General features: G+C 45.3%; 1 protein-coding gene across 7 annotated transcripts in view; it reads left to right on the forward strand.

Annotated features, from left to right (window-relative positions):
* Positions 1-13115, forward strand: part of CUX1 (cut like homeobox 1) — a 253548-nt gene that overhangs the window by 159634 nt on the left and 80799 nt on the right. For all 7 annotated transcript variants that reach the window (XM_054085416.1, XM_054085410.1, XM_054085411.1 and 4 more), the window contains exons 9-10: positions 129-177; positions 10422-10526. In XM_054085416.1, the coding sequence (XP_053941391.1) occupies positions 129-177; positions 10422-10526 (154 nt within the window). The remainder of the gene's footprint in view (positions 1-128; positions 178-10421; positions 10527-13115) is intronic.

A 13115-nucleotide genomic window follows, 5' to 3' on the forward strand; every position in this document is an offset into this window, starting at 1 on the left:
TTATATCGTTGCAGAAAGGGAACAGGGAAGGGAACTGTGTCCTTTTAGCACAGTATTGAGAATCGGCATTGTTTGTATGAATGTTGTATGAATCAGCTGATAACAATTCTGCTCTCTTGTTCTCCCAGGGCTGATGAGATCGAGATGATCATGACAGACCTCGAAAGAGCAAATCAGGTAGGATTTGAAATGAGTTCCCCCTACAATTCCAAGTGTGACGCTGATTTTCTTTTTCTTCGCTTTTAGATTTTATGACGGTTCTTTTATGTGCACTTAGCAGCCATAACTGTAGAGTAAGAAAATATGCAGATTTGGAGAGAAATGTGCTCTTTAGGGATAATCTGTAAGAATTGTGTGCACAGTAGAGTAGTGCTTGCCATGTATTTACCTTCTAATAATTTAAACTTGTCTCCCACTATAGTTATTGTTGGGTTTATGTTTGTAAATCCATCACGTTGACCCCTACCTGGACATGCAGGTAACTGGTTTACCCAAAAAATCCCACAGAGCACACGCTCCTGGGATGGTGGCACAGCCACGTGGGGCTTTGTAAGATAGAGGGCTTTTAAAAACCCAACACCCGAGCAGAGTGCCCGTCTGCTCCACGCTGTACCTTGAGGGACTGAGGTGATGAAGGAGATGCAGGGTTCCCAACTGATACAGGCAGTAGGGGTAGGATTTGCTTATCAGAGAGCTGCATTAATCCCTCCACCAGGTAAGATCAGAGATTGCAGATCTTAAGCCTTTCAGGTGAAGGTTTTATAATCCAATTTAAGCTTACCTGAGGGCAGCTGTCTTCAGCAGGAGCAGTTGCCTTTCCTTCCCCGCCATGTGGCACTGCTGCATGCCTTGGGCTGTCGGTAGTGGCTGTGGGGCTGCACCGTCAGCCAGGCCAGGGCGCTGATCCTGAGGAGAACCAGCCTCCCGTCCAGCTAGCGGTTTGGTTCATCCTTTCCATTTTGCTGGATCAGCTCCCGCGCTCCCCTGGTGCAGCCAACAGCTCAGCCACGTGCAGGGAGGTGTGTGCAGTCGTGGGTGAAGGCTAAGGGTAGGGTTGTCCCTTGCAGGGAAGTTAACCAGTCATGAATCCTAGCCTTGCTCTTCTTATTCCAAACCCTGGCTTGTGTAATGTCTTGTTCTGTAAAACTGGATTATCACATCCAATGCATTGTTATTCAGAAATCACAGAATGGTTTGGGTCAGAAGGGCTGTTTGGAGGCCATCCAGTCCAACCTTTGCAGTCAGCAGGGACATCTCCAGCCGGATCAGGTTGCTCAAAGCCCCACCCAACCTGACCTGCAATGTCTCCAGGGATGGGCCTTCCACCACCTCTCTGGGCAGTCTGGGCCAGTGCCTCACCACCCTCAGCATAAAAAAATTCTTCTGAATCTCCTGTCTTTCCTTTTAAAACCATTGGCCCTTGTCCTGTCACAACAGACCCTGCTAAAAGAATCTGTCCCCATCTTTCCTGTTGGCCCCCTTTAAGTACTGAAAGGCCACAGTAAGTTCTCCCTGGAGCGCTTACTTCTCCAGGCTGAACAACCTCAATTCCTTCAGCTTTTCCTCTTTTTTTATATATTTATAATTATTTATTGGGGGTTAGAACTCGATGATTTTTAAGGTCCCTTCCAACCCTAACTATTCTATGATTCTATGATTATTTGTTTCTTTATAAACTGGAAAAATACTAAGGGAGCAGGAGGCAGATTTGTAAGTTGCTGGGTTGATTATTTAGCCAATAAAAGAAAACTGGCGTTTGCACAGTGGGTTTTTAGTTCTGCCAAAGAACTTTTGTAGACAGCATTAAGTATGTATGAAAAAGCTAGTAATTACTTGAAAATCTGCAGACTTTTTAGGTATTATGTAGGTGTTAAAGATGTTTTGGTAGAATTATTTAGTGTTTTTTTGCAATGGCAGTACGTTTTGCAAAGTCATAGCAATGTTTTATGGGAAGTTTTTTTCCTTTCTCAGAGCAGAAGGGTGACTGAAGGTGTTTCCGATTCCCTCACTGCCGTATTAAAATGGAATGGATTTATTCACATAGAAATACAAAAAAATACCTTCCTATCTAACAGGAACAAACCTGCAGTGGGGGGAGGCTGTTTTGCTGGGATACATCTCCCTCTCCTGTGGTCCTGTCCCTGCCCTCACAGCAGCTTTTGTGGGATCCTTCACTGAGTTTCTTTTGCTCAGAAACTCCAGAAGAAAGTCTGAATTTAGTCAGGGGCCACGTTTGTCTTCTGTGGGATTAGCAGGTTGAGGCAGCTCAACAAATCGTTGGAGAAGCAGCAGCATCGAGACGAGGGGCGCAAAGAGCAGGAGCAGCGAGGTGCTGGAGAGCTGAGCCGTGCCTGTAGGCATTGTCTCGTGTGATGCTTTACCTTTATAAAACCCCTCTGCAAATTATCTGAGTAATCTTTGTAGCAGCAATTCCTGTGTTTTACTTCTTTATAGCTGAAAAAAAAATAAAAAATGGAAGGAATTAAATGCATTGCAGAGGCCCAAAAGTGGGTTTGCATCAGGCTGAAGTGTTACAATTGCAGAAACAAGTACTTAACGTAATTATGTATTTAATAGTTAAATTAACATTTCCTTTTACCATTTCGGTAAGTACTTATTCCCCATTATTAAGGCTACCTTTAAAGAGTAATGCTCAGCAGGACTCTTGCTTCGAGAACAGGCTGCCTTGCTGATTTCGATGTGATGTTTTGCTGCTCTGGAATTAACACTGACCCCAGCGATGGGGATGCGGAGCAGGAATGTTCAGAACAGCAAAGCGTTCCCACTGAAAACGGAAAAAAATATTTGCTGTACATTTTTAAATGTCTGAGATTTCTTGGAAATCCCTTTCTCAGCTGCTGAGAAATCCAGAGCTTGCATTTCTGAAGTTCTGCTGGGGACACCTCTGCCTTCTCAGAGGTGGGAGGGCCATTCCCTCTCTGATCCTGCAGTGACGAAGGGGTGGATCAACTCATCGGTGTTGATCCGAGTGTCCATATTGTGGGCAATGAAAGCCATGAGGACAGAGCTGGTGGTGTAGTTCCCACTTTAGTGTCCTGTTGCGTAGAGTTTGGACTTTCTTGGAGTCTTCACACTCCATCCCCCCTCCTCTCCCACTGTTTTTGTCTCTTGTGGATCTTCAAATTGTTTCACGCAGGAGCTTTCTGGGCTTGTTTGTGTCTGTCACCCCAGAAGACATTAGTAGCTCATAGAAATAATTACCTTTAAGTACCAGTGAGCTTAGCGATTTGCTGTTTATACAGAAAAAGTGACCACTGAGATGGATTTCTCTCCGTCGCATCAGTAACACAAGGCATGAACTGAATTTTCTATCTAACCCCAACCAAGAGAGAAACAAATCCCTCACTTGAGCGGAGCCAGATGGAGTGAGGGGTGGCGGGAGCTGCGCTAACAGCCTTCTTCAGCTGCTAATCCAGGCTCTCGGTGCGGTTAATCCAGGGTCTTGAGTTGGGTTTTGCAGGAGGGCTGGTCTCATTCAGGCCAACAAAGCTCAAGCAGAGTGGTTTAAGTACATGGTTTACACCGGCTGTTGGGATGCGTGGTCCTGGCTGGGAGTGGGTGCCCATGGTGGCCTGTAACCCTTCCAGTTGGCAGTTCCAAGAGCCGTAAACTGCTGCAAAATGGCCAGGGATGTCCATTACTGTGGTTGGTCTGCCTGCACCTGCCAGAGAGGAGCCGCTCGCTCTGGAACAGGCGCCAATAATAGGGCTGTGAAGGCAGAAGCCGATGCAGTAGCATCGTCTGCAGGACGTCGGCAGATCCAGGGCTCCGTTACCCCTCACCGGTCCTTTGCTCACCCCTGTGTCACTCATACAGCCTGGTGAGTACAGGCTGGAGTCAGAATATAACTGTCTGCAGTAGGAATACCTTGTTTTTACTTTACTAACCCACCAGCTCGATAACAAAATAACCCCAGAGTTCACCCTCGCGTTCCCATGAAGATTTAATAATGCTGCAGTTTGGGGAAGGGACTCGTTTTATTAAGATTTCATTTTGCACTATAAATCACTGCACATTTTCTGATACGCTACGAAGTATAATAATAAATAATTAAAACTAAACTACCCTTACTTGTCAAAATAAATGATTTATCATAGTTTGGGATATAGCATCTTTGAATTTTTTATTGTTTGATTCCCAGAATATTATCATTTCCAATCAGTGGGGTTAATGAAGCCCCCACGTAGCTCTCTGCATTTGCAACAGCTACAGTGGTGCCAATGTGTGTGTTATACGCATCTTTATAGTTAGCGATTTTCTGTACCTTTTCGAGTCTGCACCTTTTTCATCAGCATTTGTGGCTGATGCGGTTCAAGTCCTGAGTCTTCGGGGTGACAAATTTATTATTGAATTATGCACTGTTTCTATACTTTATCCAGCATCCTGGAATCACCCAGTTGTGCATGACAAAAAATGAGGTTTCTGTCGAAAAGAACAATTCCTGTGTTGTGAAAACCAAAAATACTTTGGAAATTAATTTTTTTTTTTTAAAGAGACAGAGAAAGGGAGGCTCGTTTTAAGGTTTAATATTGAGTCTAGGTTCATGGTCTTATGCCACGGTGCGTCCAGACCTGTTTACTGGCTTCATACGTTCAGTTCACATTGCTTAAAAATAAATTCTAGTGGGCTTCCTGAAAAAAAAAGTGCTTTTTCACTTTTAAAAGAAACAGAGAAGAACTTTGGTTAGGGTTGGTTGATCCTGGGCTGTTGTGTTTTAATACTGAGAAGGAGGAAATAGATCTCAAAATCAGACTCGGACAGAGGCATCTTTTGATTTGGGGTGTGATAACTGAAAAAGAACAGAGGGCATTTATTTGGTGCACTGTATTGTGAAAAATGTAGAGAAAGAATTAGGTTGTTCCTTTGGAAAAGCAAAATATTCCCATTGGTTTTCTTTCCGTCTTCACAGCGCAGGTAGTGCTCCCAGATTTCTACTCCTGGCTTTTTCTGAGGAATGAAAGTCAAATATAGAAACTTCTGTTGTTAACCGAGCGCAACTCTTCTTTCTAAATGCAGAACTGTTTATTGAAGCATCTCGACTGGATCGGTACCGGTTACTCTGAAGAAATGTAGTGTTGGATTTTCAGATCTGTAGAGAAAGAGTCAGTGAGTTTAAGCATTTTGTGGAACCAGACTGCTACTAAAATACATAAACCAATGTCTGATGTAGAAGGAGAAAGGAAACCTCACCAGGGCATTTCAGCAGGACTGCCTTTCTCAAGGTTACTTTTTATTTCCTTGGGTACAGTACTTTCCTGTCTGTAACGAATTCACATTGGAAAAGGGTTTTAAAAGATGTTCCCGCTCAGTGTGATTGCTATAAAATATGTGTGATTTTGAGCAGCAGATGGGATAAATCCTTCTCTTTCCCTCAGCAACATGAACACCCCACGGTATGGGCGGTGCGAGCGTACACAGGAGGGTTTCGCTCTGACTCGGCCATAACAAACCCAGCGGCAGTGCAGCCCTTGTCCTTACGTTCCATCGGAGGAGGGTGTTCATCCTGCCACCACTCCTCTGTCTTCACCGCAGCTGGCACAGATGCTGCCCACAAACGCTGCCCAAGGGTTCGCGTTTGATTTGTGGCCCCTTTGCGATGAGCTGGGCCCTCTGCTCACGTGGTGCGGCATCGCCTGCTGAACTCAGAGCGGGTGAGGGCATCGCTAATCTGGGATCGCGCTGTCTGTGAAATGGGAATAATTCCATTGACTTAGTGAAGCACATTGGGATCCTTGCGCAGAGAAGTGCTTGATAAAGGCAAAATTTGCTTATTATTATTATTTCCATTCAAACAGGAATAATGTTTCCTGTAAGCACTTGGGTTTCCATTGGGAATACATTGATCTGGCGGCCTCAAAGGAAAGTGCCATAGCCTGAAGACAGGAATGGAGACGGTGCAACCTCTGATATTTCTGGAGGTTTTCTTCTTTTTTTCATGTAATTCTCCAGTGCTGGAAAAAATGGGAGCCAGACCCTCAGCACATCTCTTGTGTCGCAGGTTTTCCGATAACCTTGCTGCTGTTCAGTGAAAGCGAGGGCCATCTAAAGATTGTATGAGAAAGTTTTGTAGCTCAAAAGTTAGAGAATGAAAGCCCGTTGGACTGATGTGCTTTAATTGATCTCGTACTCCGAGAGACAGAGCTTTCGCAGCAGTTTGCGAGGAAGAACATCAGCTTCACGCACTTAAAACCAAGCATGGTGATGACTGCCGTAACCAGGCTCATTCATTCAGCCAAATTCCGTGTGGCAGTACGCACCCATAGCCCATAGGAGGATTGTGCCACGTATAGCACCTCAGCGTGTGATTAGGAAATACAATTTGGCTGGTGGGACTTCAAGGGAAAGGTTATACTTTACGGCTTGTAAGTATCTCGTGTTGCTCTTCACATCACTGGTCTTTGATCGGATTAACATTTCTCTGTAAGAAGGAGTACTCGGCTCATGCTATTCATTATCTTGTCAGGAAACAATGAGAATAATATAAACTGGATATATTGTGTATGGCCTTTTTTTTCTGTTTTCTGTGTAGGAAGTGTGGCAGCGTTACGGTCGTGACCTGCTGGGTTTGCCGAGAGCAGGGCAACATTTGCCTTCTCTGTTCAGGAGAATGAAAGTATTCTGAAGTATTTTGTTACCAAGGAGGGAGCTCCATGCTAGAAAAATAGCCATGTAGAAATGAGGAGGAGTTGTAGCACTGAACTGTCTGGGAAAACAGCATTTTTAGACAGCGCTAGGTTTGCGTGGTCTCTGCCAGGGCCAGCAGCATGACTGTCGATGGTCACCATGGGGTTTCTAGGCTGTGCGGAGTAGATTTGGAAGTAAGAAACTGGGAATTCTAGCGCTGACTGATGAAAAGCGACTGTAGGATGGCATACGTAGTCCTTGGCCAAAGTGGGACAGTTTCCCACAGAGAGAAGATTGCGTGAGCTTTCCAGGGGCTCCCAAGTTGTGAAAGAGCGCTAGGTTTAAGCCATTTTCCATACTGGGCATCTGCTTCTGGCTGCACTCTCTTTTCTTATTTCAGGAAAAATTGTTCAATCATTTCTAAGAGCAAGATTAGGGGAAAAAATCCAGTTTTCCCCACATGTGAGAAGTTGTTGCTGCTGTTCTGGTGAGAAGCCTGCTGTGCCCATAGCCAAGAGAAGGGGCTTGGCGCGCGATGAGGGCGGGGGTGCCTTTTTCTCAGGGTTGTATCTTCTGCCGTTCCAAGTAGCAAAGAAATAAATAAAAAAAATAAAAAAAAAGCAAAGCCCCGAGCCTGGCCAGCCTATAAGAATCCGAGAAGAAAAAAGAGTTCAGACAAACCAACAGGATCTGGTTTGAATTTGTTGGCTTTGATGTCCATGCCTGTCCCGCGCACGCCGCAGTCGGTCGCTGCGCCGGCTGGGTGAACATTAACCAGCCAGGTTTTCCTCTCCCGGCTGTAACGTAAGGGTCAGTGGCACCTTGACGGGGAGGGAAACGCTCTGCCCGACTGTCCCTGCCACCACGGGGAAACGGGCAGCATCGACGGGAGAGCAGGAGGAGGAGAAGGAGGTTCGTGGTAGGGCAGGAGAGGGAGAAGGACTGGGACGGGGCAGCTGCAAGGACGTTTGAGGAGCAGAAACGAGAAGAAGAAGGAGGAAATTGTATGGGTAAGGCTAATTCTGGAATTTGTGCGTGTTGGTTAGGTCGTGCGAGCTACGAGCTGGCTTTTGCCTGCCTGAAGCTAAAGGCACTGTGAAGCTTGGAGAAGATGGGAATGGTGTGCCAGCAGCCAGGATGAATTAGGGAGGGGACAAAGTGCCAAGCAGAGTGGGGTGGGAGGCAGAGAGGCCAACCCAAAGGCTGTTGCAGGGGCGCTGTGTGGGGTCCTGGGTGCTGCCAAGGGGGTGAGGAAGGGCCAAACGCTGCGGGGTGAGGCTGTGGGCGATGCCGTGCAGAGCACCCGATGGCAGTGAACCCGTGCGGCTCACAAGGGGTTGTACCGGGGCAGTCGCTAACGCTGCCGAAGCACTTGGATCCCTTGGTGGGGGGAAGCAGCGTGCAGCCCGTAAGGAAGAGATTGATCCTATCGGCAGAGGAGAGGGGGATTAGCTTGCAGGGAAAAAAACGCGGAGGTCACATGTGGAACAAGGAGGACAAAGCAAAATATTCATTCACCGAGCAATACCCGTCCCAAGAGCTGAGTGAATTAGGGGGAGAAAGCGATGGTGTGCAGTTCCAGCCTCCCAAAGCCCTGCGCCCCGGGGTGGCCGGACATACCCACAGCCTCAAGGTCAGCTTTGTGAAACTTTGAAGTGCTCGGTTTTGAAACTGTACCATCCTCTTAACAGGTTTTTGTCTGTCATTTATAATTTATATTGCAGTAGCACCCAAAGTCCTTTCCAGACGCTGAACTCATCTGTAATTCTGTCTCTAAAAAGCTTCCGTTCTGGGGGAAAAAAAAAAAAAAAAGAAAAATTGAGCAGTACTTCCCAAATAGAACTGCCCAAAGTTTCTGTGGATGTATTTTAACCATGGATGGTATGGAATCCTGTCTGATATTCCTGGCAGGATTACCACAGGTGTTGTGAGTCGCTGGGGAGACTGTGCAGAAAGGGCACTGACAGCTCACGGTCTGCGCAGATGTAACAGCTATTAGAAATCTCCTCTGTGGTTTGCTTGCATGCAAGCTGAATAGAACCTCCAAACAGCGCTGCTGTGAATGGAAGCCATCAGCAGAATCGCTTAAGGCTGCAAAAGCCATTACTTATCCAGCAGCGGATGCAGGAGCGAGCACCCCAGTGCAGGAACTTGTCCCGCTCTGCCGGAGTTGCTGAGCAGTTATTAGATCGGTGTAGGTACATCCACAGCTAATGCAGGGTGAGAAAACAATTTATCTCAATCTGTATCGTTAACTCAGGCTTTATTCTAATATTACCCAACTGTATAAATAATATAAACTTTCTCTTTTTGTGCCTTTCTAACGCTGCTGCCGTTTTTCTATGCACACAATTGGCTGTGTCCCACGCTCTTGATTATTGGGGCTGTATTGCTGTACTTTTGACAATGGCATTTTAATTGCAGTTCTAGAACCTATGCAAAATCATTTAATATAATGTTGTGAGCAAATAGCGCAGATGATGCATTTAGTATTTGATTGCTGTTAGTTTACTGATTGATTACACATGCAGAGTCTCTGCTTTGACTGGTGAGTCAAAGACCGCGCACATGCAGGGATACGGGGTTGATTTTTTGCTATTTTAGATGGCTTAGGTTTCAAAAGGATTAGCTGAAAAAAAAGCAGGGAGTCTGGCACCCAGAAATATTTGGTGGCTTAAAAATGAATTTATTAGTTAGTAAAGGAAGGGACCCATCAATGTAAAATTTGATAAGGAAGATTCTTGACCTGGGTTGGTTGCAGTTGGCGTGTTTGGAGGAGCTGGGGGCGTCTTGGAAGTGGAGGCAGGAAATGATTTTAGCTTTTTTCAGCTGCAAGCGCAGCACGATTTGCATGGAGTAGCTCAGGTGAAGAGCAAGCATCGCTCACAGAGGTGAGCAACGGGGTTCTGTAAAAAGAAACCAAATGTTTGTACAAAAAGGAGAGAGAAGAGAGAGGAGAGGAATACACGCTGGAAAAACAACCAGGTTTTGTTCCACTTTCTTAACAGAAGCTTCCACACGGTATGGGAAGGACTTTGTGGCTATTTATTGCCTGAAGTTACCCATCCATCTGTCTCTGCCCAAATGCTCGTAGAGCCAATCTCTCCTCATAATTCCAGCTTTCTGCTTTCTGTCGTTATTCCATATTTGTATGGGAATTTTTTCTGGCAGGCGAGTCATAGGCTTATCAGATATTGCATAAATCCTCGGCAGTTGGTAACTGATCTGTGAAAAATTGTCAGTTTAGGGTTAAATATTGTGGAATAAATAGACCTGCTGAAAGGACCGAATCTAACAATTCGTGTTTGGGGAAATAATTACTGAAGAAAGACAGCCCACAACATTGTCTGTGTGTTAGAGAGAATGGTCAGAATATCTTTTAATTCAGCATTTACCCGTGAGAATTACTCCCAGGAGGAACCTTGCAATAAAATCTGCTTGGTCTGTGAGAATAGAAAGAAATTGAATAAAAAGACTCCATTTCCACTTGTATTTATTCAGTCTGGGAAATTCAGTGGGCCGCAGCATTAGTATCAGCAGGGGATTCCTTGCTCCTAGCGTTAAATTACTGTCATAATCGCTCAATTATTTCTTCCTTGTACTGTTTAAAATAAAAATCCATCACATTCTATGTTTTTTTCTAACATTTATTAGGTTGAGTGTTTAGGAAAATCAATTATATTCAGTCAGGCATGAATTGATGAATGTTCTTGTAATAATTGTCAGTTGTTAAACTGAATGTACTTTCTCTTTTCACCCGTTTTCATTTCCTTCAGAGGGCAGAGGTGGCTCAGAGAGAGGCAGAGACCTTAAGGGAGCAGCTCTCGTCAGCTAACAAATCTCTCCAGCTGGCTACGCAGATCCAGAAGGCACCTGATGTGGTGAGAGAAAACATTTACTGACTCGTACAGGTTCTTGACATTCCTGCAGTACAGCACTCTCAAATTATGCTCCCAGCTATAAAAATATCTCTTCGGGGTAATATTTTAACTGAAACAGAATTGTGGTCCGTTGAGATTGTGGTTTGGTCGAACTTCTGAGGGGGTTGGTGGCTGCAGAAGGCAATGGGAAGGACAGGGCTGACTCTGCTCTGTGGTTATGGTGATCCATTGCTCTCCGCGGCTGCCGGACCAGGCGGACAGCAGCACCTCTCAGGAATAATTTTACATTGGTAGGAGCATCAGCAGAGGGAAAATAAAGGCAGCAGTGCAGTATGACAAAGAGTGCCTTGGTGGCCATCAGCACACGCCTGCCTGGTGGGCACAGCAGCGTCGCGTCTGAGCGAGGGGAGCAGCTCTGCCCGGTGCCGGCGGCATCAGCGGGACCCGCTGCTGTCAGAGGAACTGGAAATGCAGTCAGCATCACTCCGATTTTCACTGAATATACCTCTAACTCAGAGTTACAGCTCGAAATCCAACAAAAGGAGCTTAGAAAATGGAGAAGGTATCTTGTACTCCTGAGGATTTGGCTGGTTGTGGCCTGCCCTGCGTGTTCCCAAACAAAGCAGGCGCCGCTGCGTGGGGAGCCTGGCAGCGCTGAGCTCGGCCCTCGTGGGCACAGAACGCTGCTCCCGGGCTCCAGCCAGTCCCCGGGGAACAGGTATCGCAGATGAGCGGGCAGATGATTTTCATTTTTCATTACCAAAGGAGAAATAAGAGTATCTAAATGTAAAAACACAATTACGTGAAATTTAGTTCTACTTCTAAGCAGCAGACTTAAACAAAAGAAATCTCACTCCTTATAGTGCTTTTTCGTTGCGAGCCATATACGTGCCCGACGCTGATCTCACAGGAACACGTGGCTGCCTTTAAAAGCAGGGAATGAGTAACAAACCCTAAGTCCCCCAGATCTGTCTGATCGTCTGTTAATACGAGGCAGTGTTTCCTCAGAGAAGTCAAAAGAGAGACAAGCAGGCTGCTAAACAGCAAATAAAGAAATAGAAAGTCTGAATATCACTTGTACCTCTGAATTACCTGCCTCTCCCTATCTCGTGTCCTAGTCTTATCATTATTTTAACATCAGGTCTTTCTTGTATTTAATAGTACTTCTGCACTTCATTTATATTTAATATGACAACTACTGCAGGATGAAAATGATCATTATCTATCTTATTTCAGACTCTGCGTTCTAGTCTCAATAGGCACAAGCAGCAGATGATTATACAACTTGTGATGTTTCATGCAAGCAAATTAGAGGTTTTTTCAAGTTAAAAGTATAATTCAGTGTAATAGGAGAGCGTTGTTAACTGCCATTTGTACATGGAGCTTTCTGAGACGCAGTGGTGTGGAGGACCTGAGAATCACGCTGAGTGTTTAGCAGATATGGGAAAGGTATTTTGCTGTGCCTGTATTTTCCAGAGGAGAGGGTACGGAGTATTTATCAATCTGCTGCAGTGTCATCTCGAACTGTAAGGAGAGTGCTTGGGTGATAGCATCAATGAGCTGAGTTTTCAGCTCCTTCACCACAGAATCTTTGGTTTAACGCTCATGATCGTTGTCTCTCTTGGTAAATAGATTCTTCCCTACATCACTGGTGCTTTCTGAAGAACAGCCATTAACCTTAATAAGACATGGTTTAGGCTTTTTAATGGAACATGAGTTTATCCTAGGGCTGCCTGGTGCTGCCCTGATCTGCACGAGGATTTCCTTATGCTCTTCATGGAAGAGAGGTTCAGAGCTCTCCGGTGCATTATAGCTGTTGATCACTTATTAACACCAAAGGAGACAAAAGACGTGGTACAATTAGTCTGTATTATCTTCTCTGAATATGTCTGCCTTCTTCTTAACTTCTCTGTCCTCTCTCACTTCTTGTCCTAGTGGAAAATTAGGCTAGTGAGGAATTTTCAGGCTTGAGGGCGATTTTGTGGCCATGGGAAACTGGAGGAGGAAAGATCCTGATTTAGGAAAGGGATTTGCTGGAAGTCGAGGCCATAGGGAGAATGGCCTTGTCTTAGGGCTGTTGTATCTGTTTCCATCCCTGGAGGGGAGAGGCTTTGGTTGCCAGCAGTCATGTTAACAGCGAACCATTTCCATGCAAGGAGCAAATTCATTGGAGACAGTAGTTTGGGGCAATTTTGACAATTTTGCCTGAACCACGTAGCGTGCATGCGGAGAGCCAAAGGCGCAGGACTCCGCCGTGCCTGATTAAGAAATTCTGCTCCATTACTTCAGAATATTTTATCTGATTAGTATTTTGTAAGCACGGATTTTCATAGTTGTCAAAGCATTTGGACTATTAATAATGAATAGATCTAAATAGAATCCTTTGACTTCCACGGTTGCATCTTTCCAGCCCGCTTATGAAACAGGGAAATTTATTGTCTCCATTATTTCCGTTCTACCAACGAGCTGTCCCGGGGAGTAGAAAGCTTCAACTTTGAGATCCACTCTGTCAATCACAGGAGTCCCAGATTTAGAAGCTGTTTCTGTCTCTCGTGCTACTCGATGCTGTGCTTGGTCCTTACCAAACTG

The sequence above is a fragment of the Cuculus canorus genome, chromosome 20 (genome assembly GCF_017976375.1).
Source record: "Cuculus canorus isolate bCucCan1 chromosome 20, bCucCan1.pri, whole genome shotgun sequence".
NCBI classification, from domain to species: Eukaryota; Metazoa; Chordata; class Aves; order Cuculiformes; family Cuculidae; genus Cuculus; species Cuculus canorus.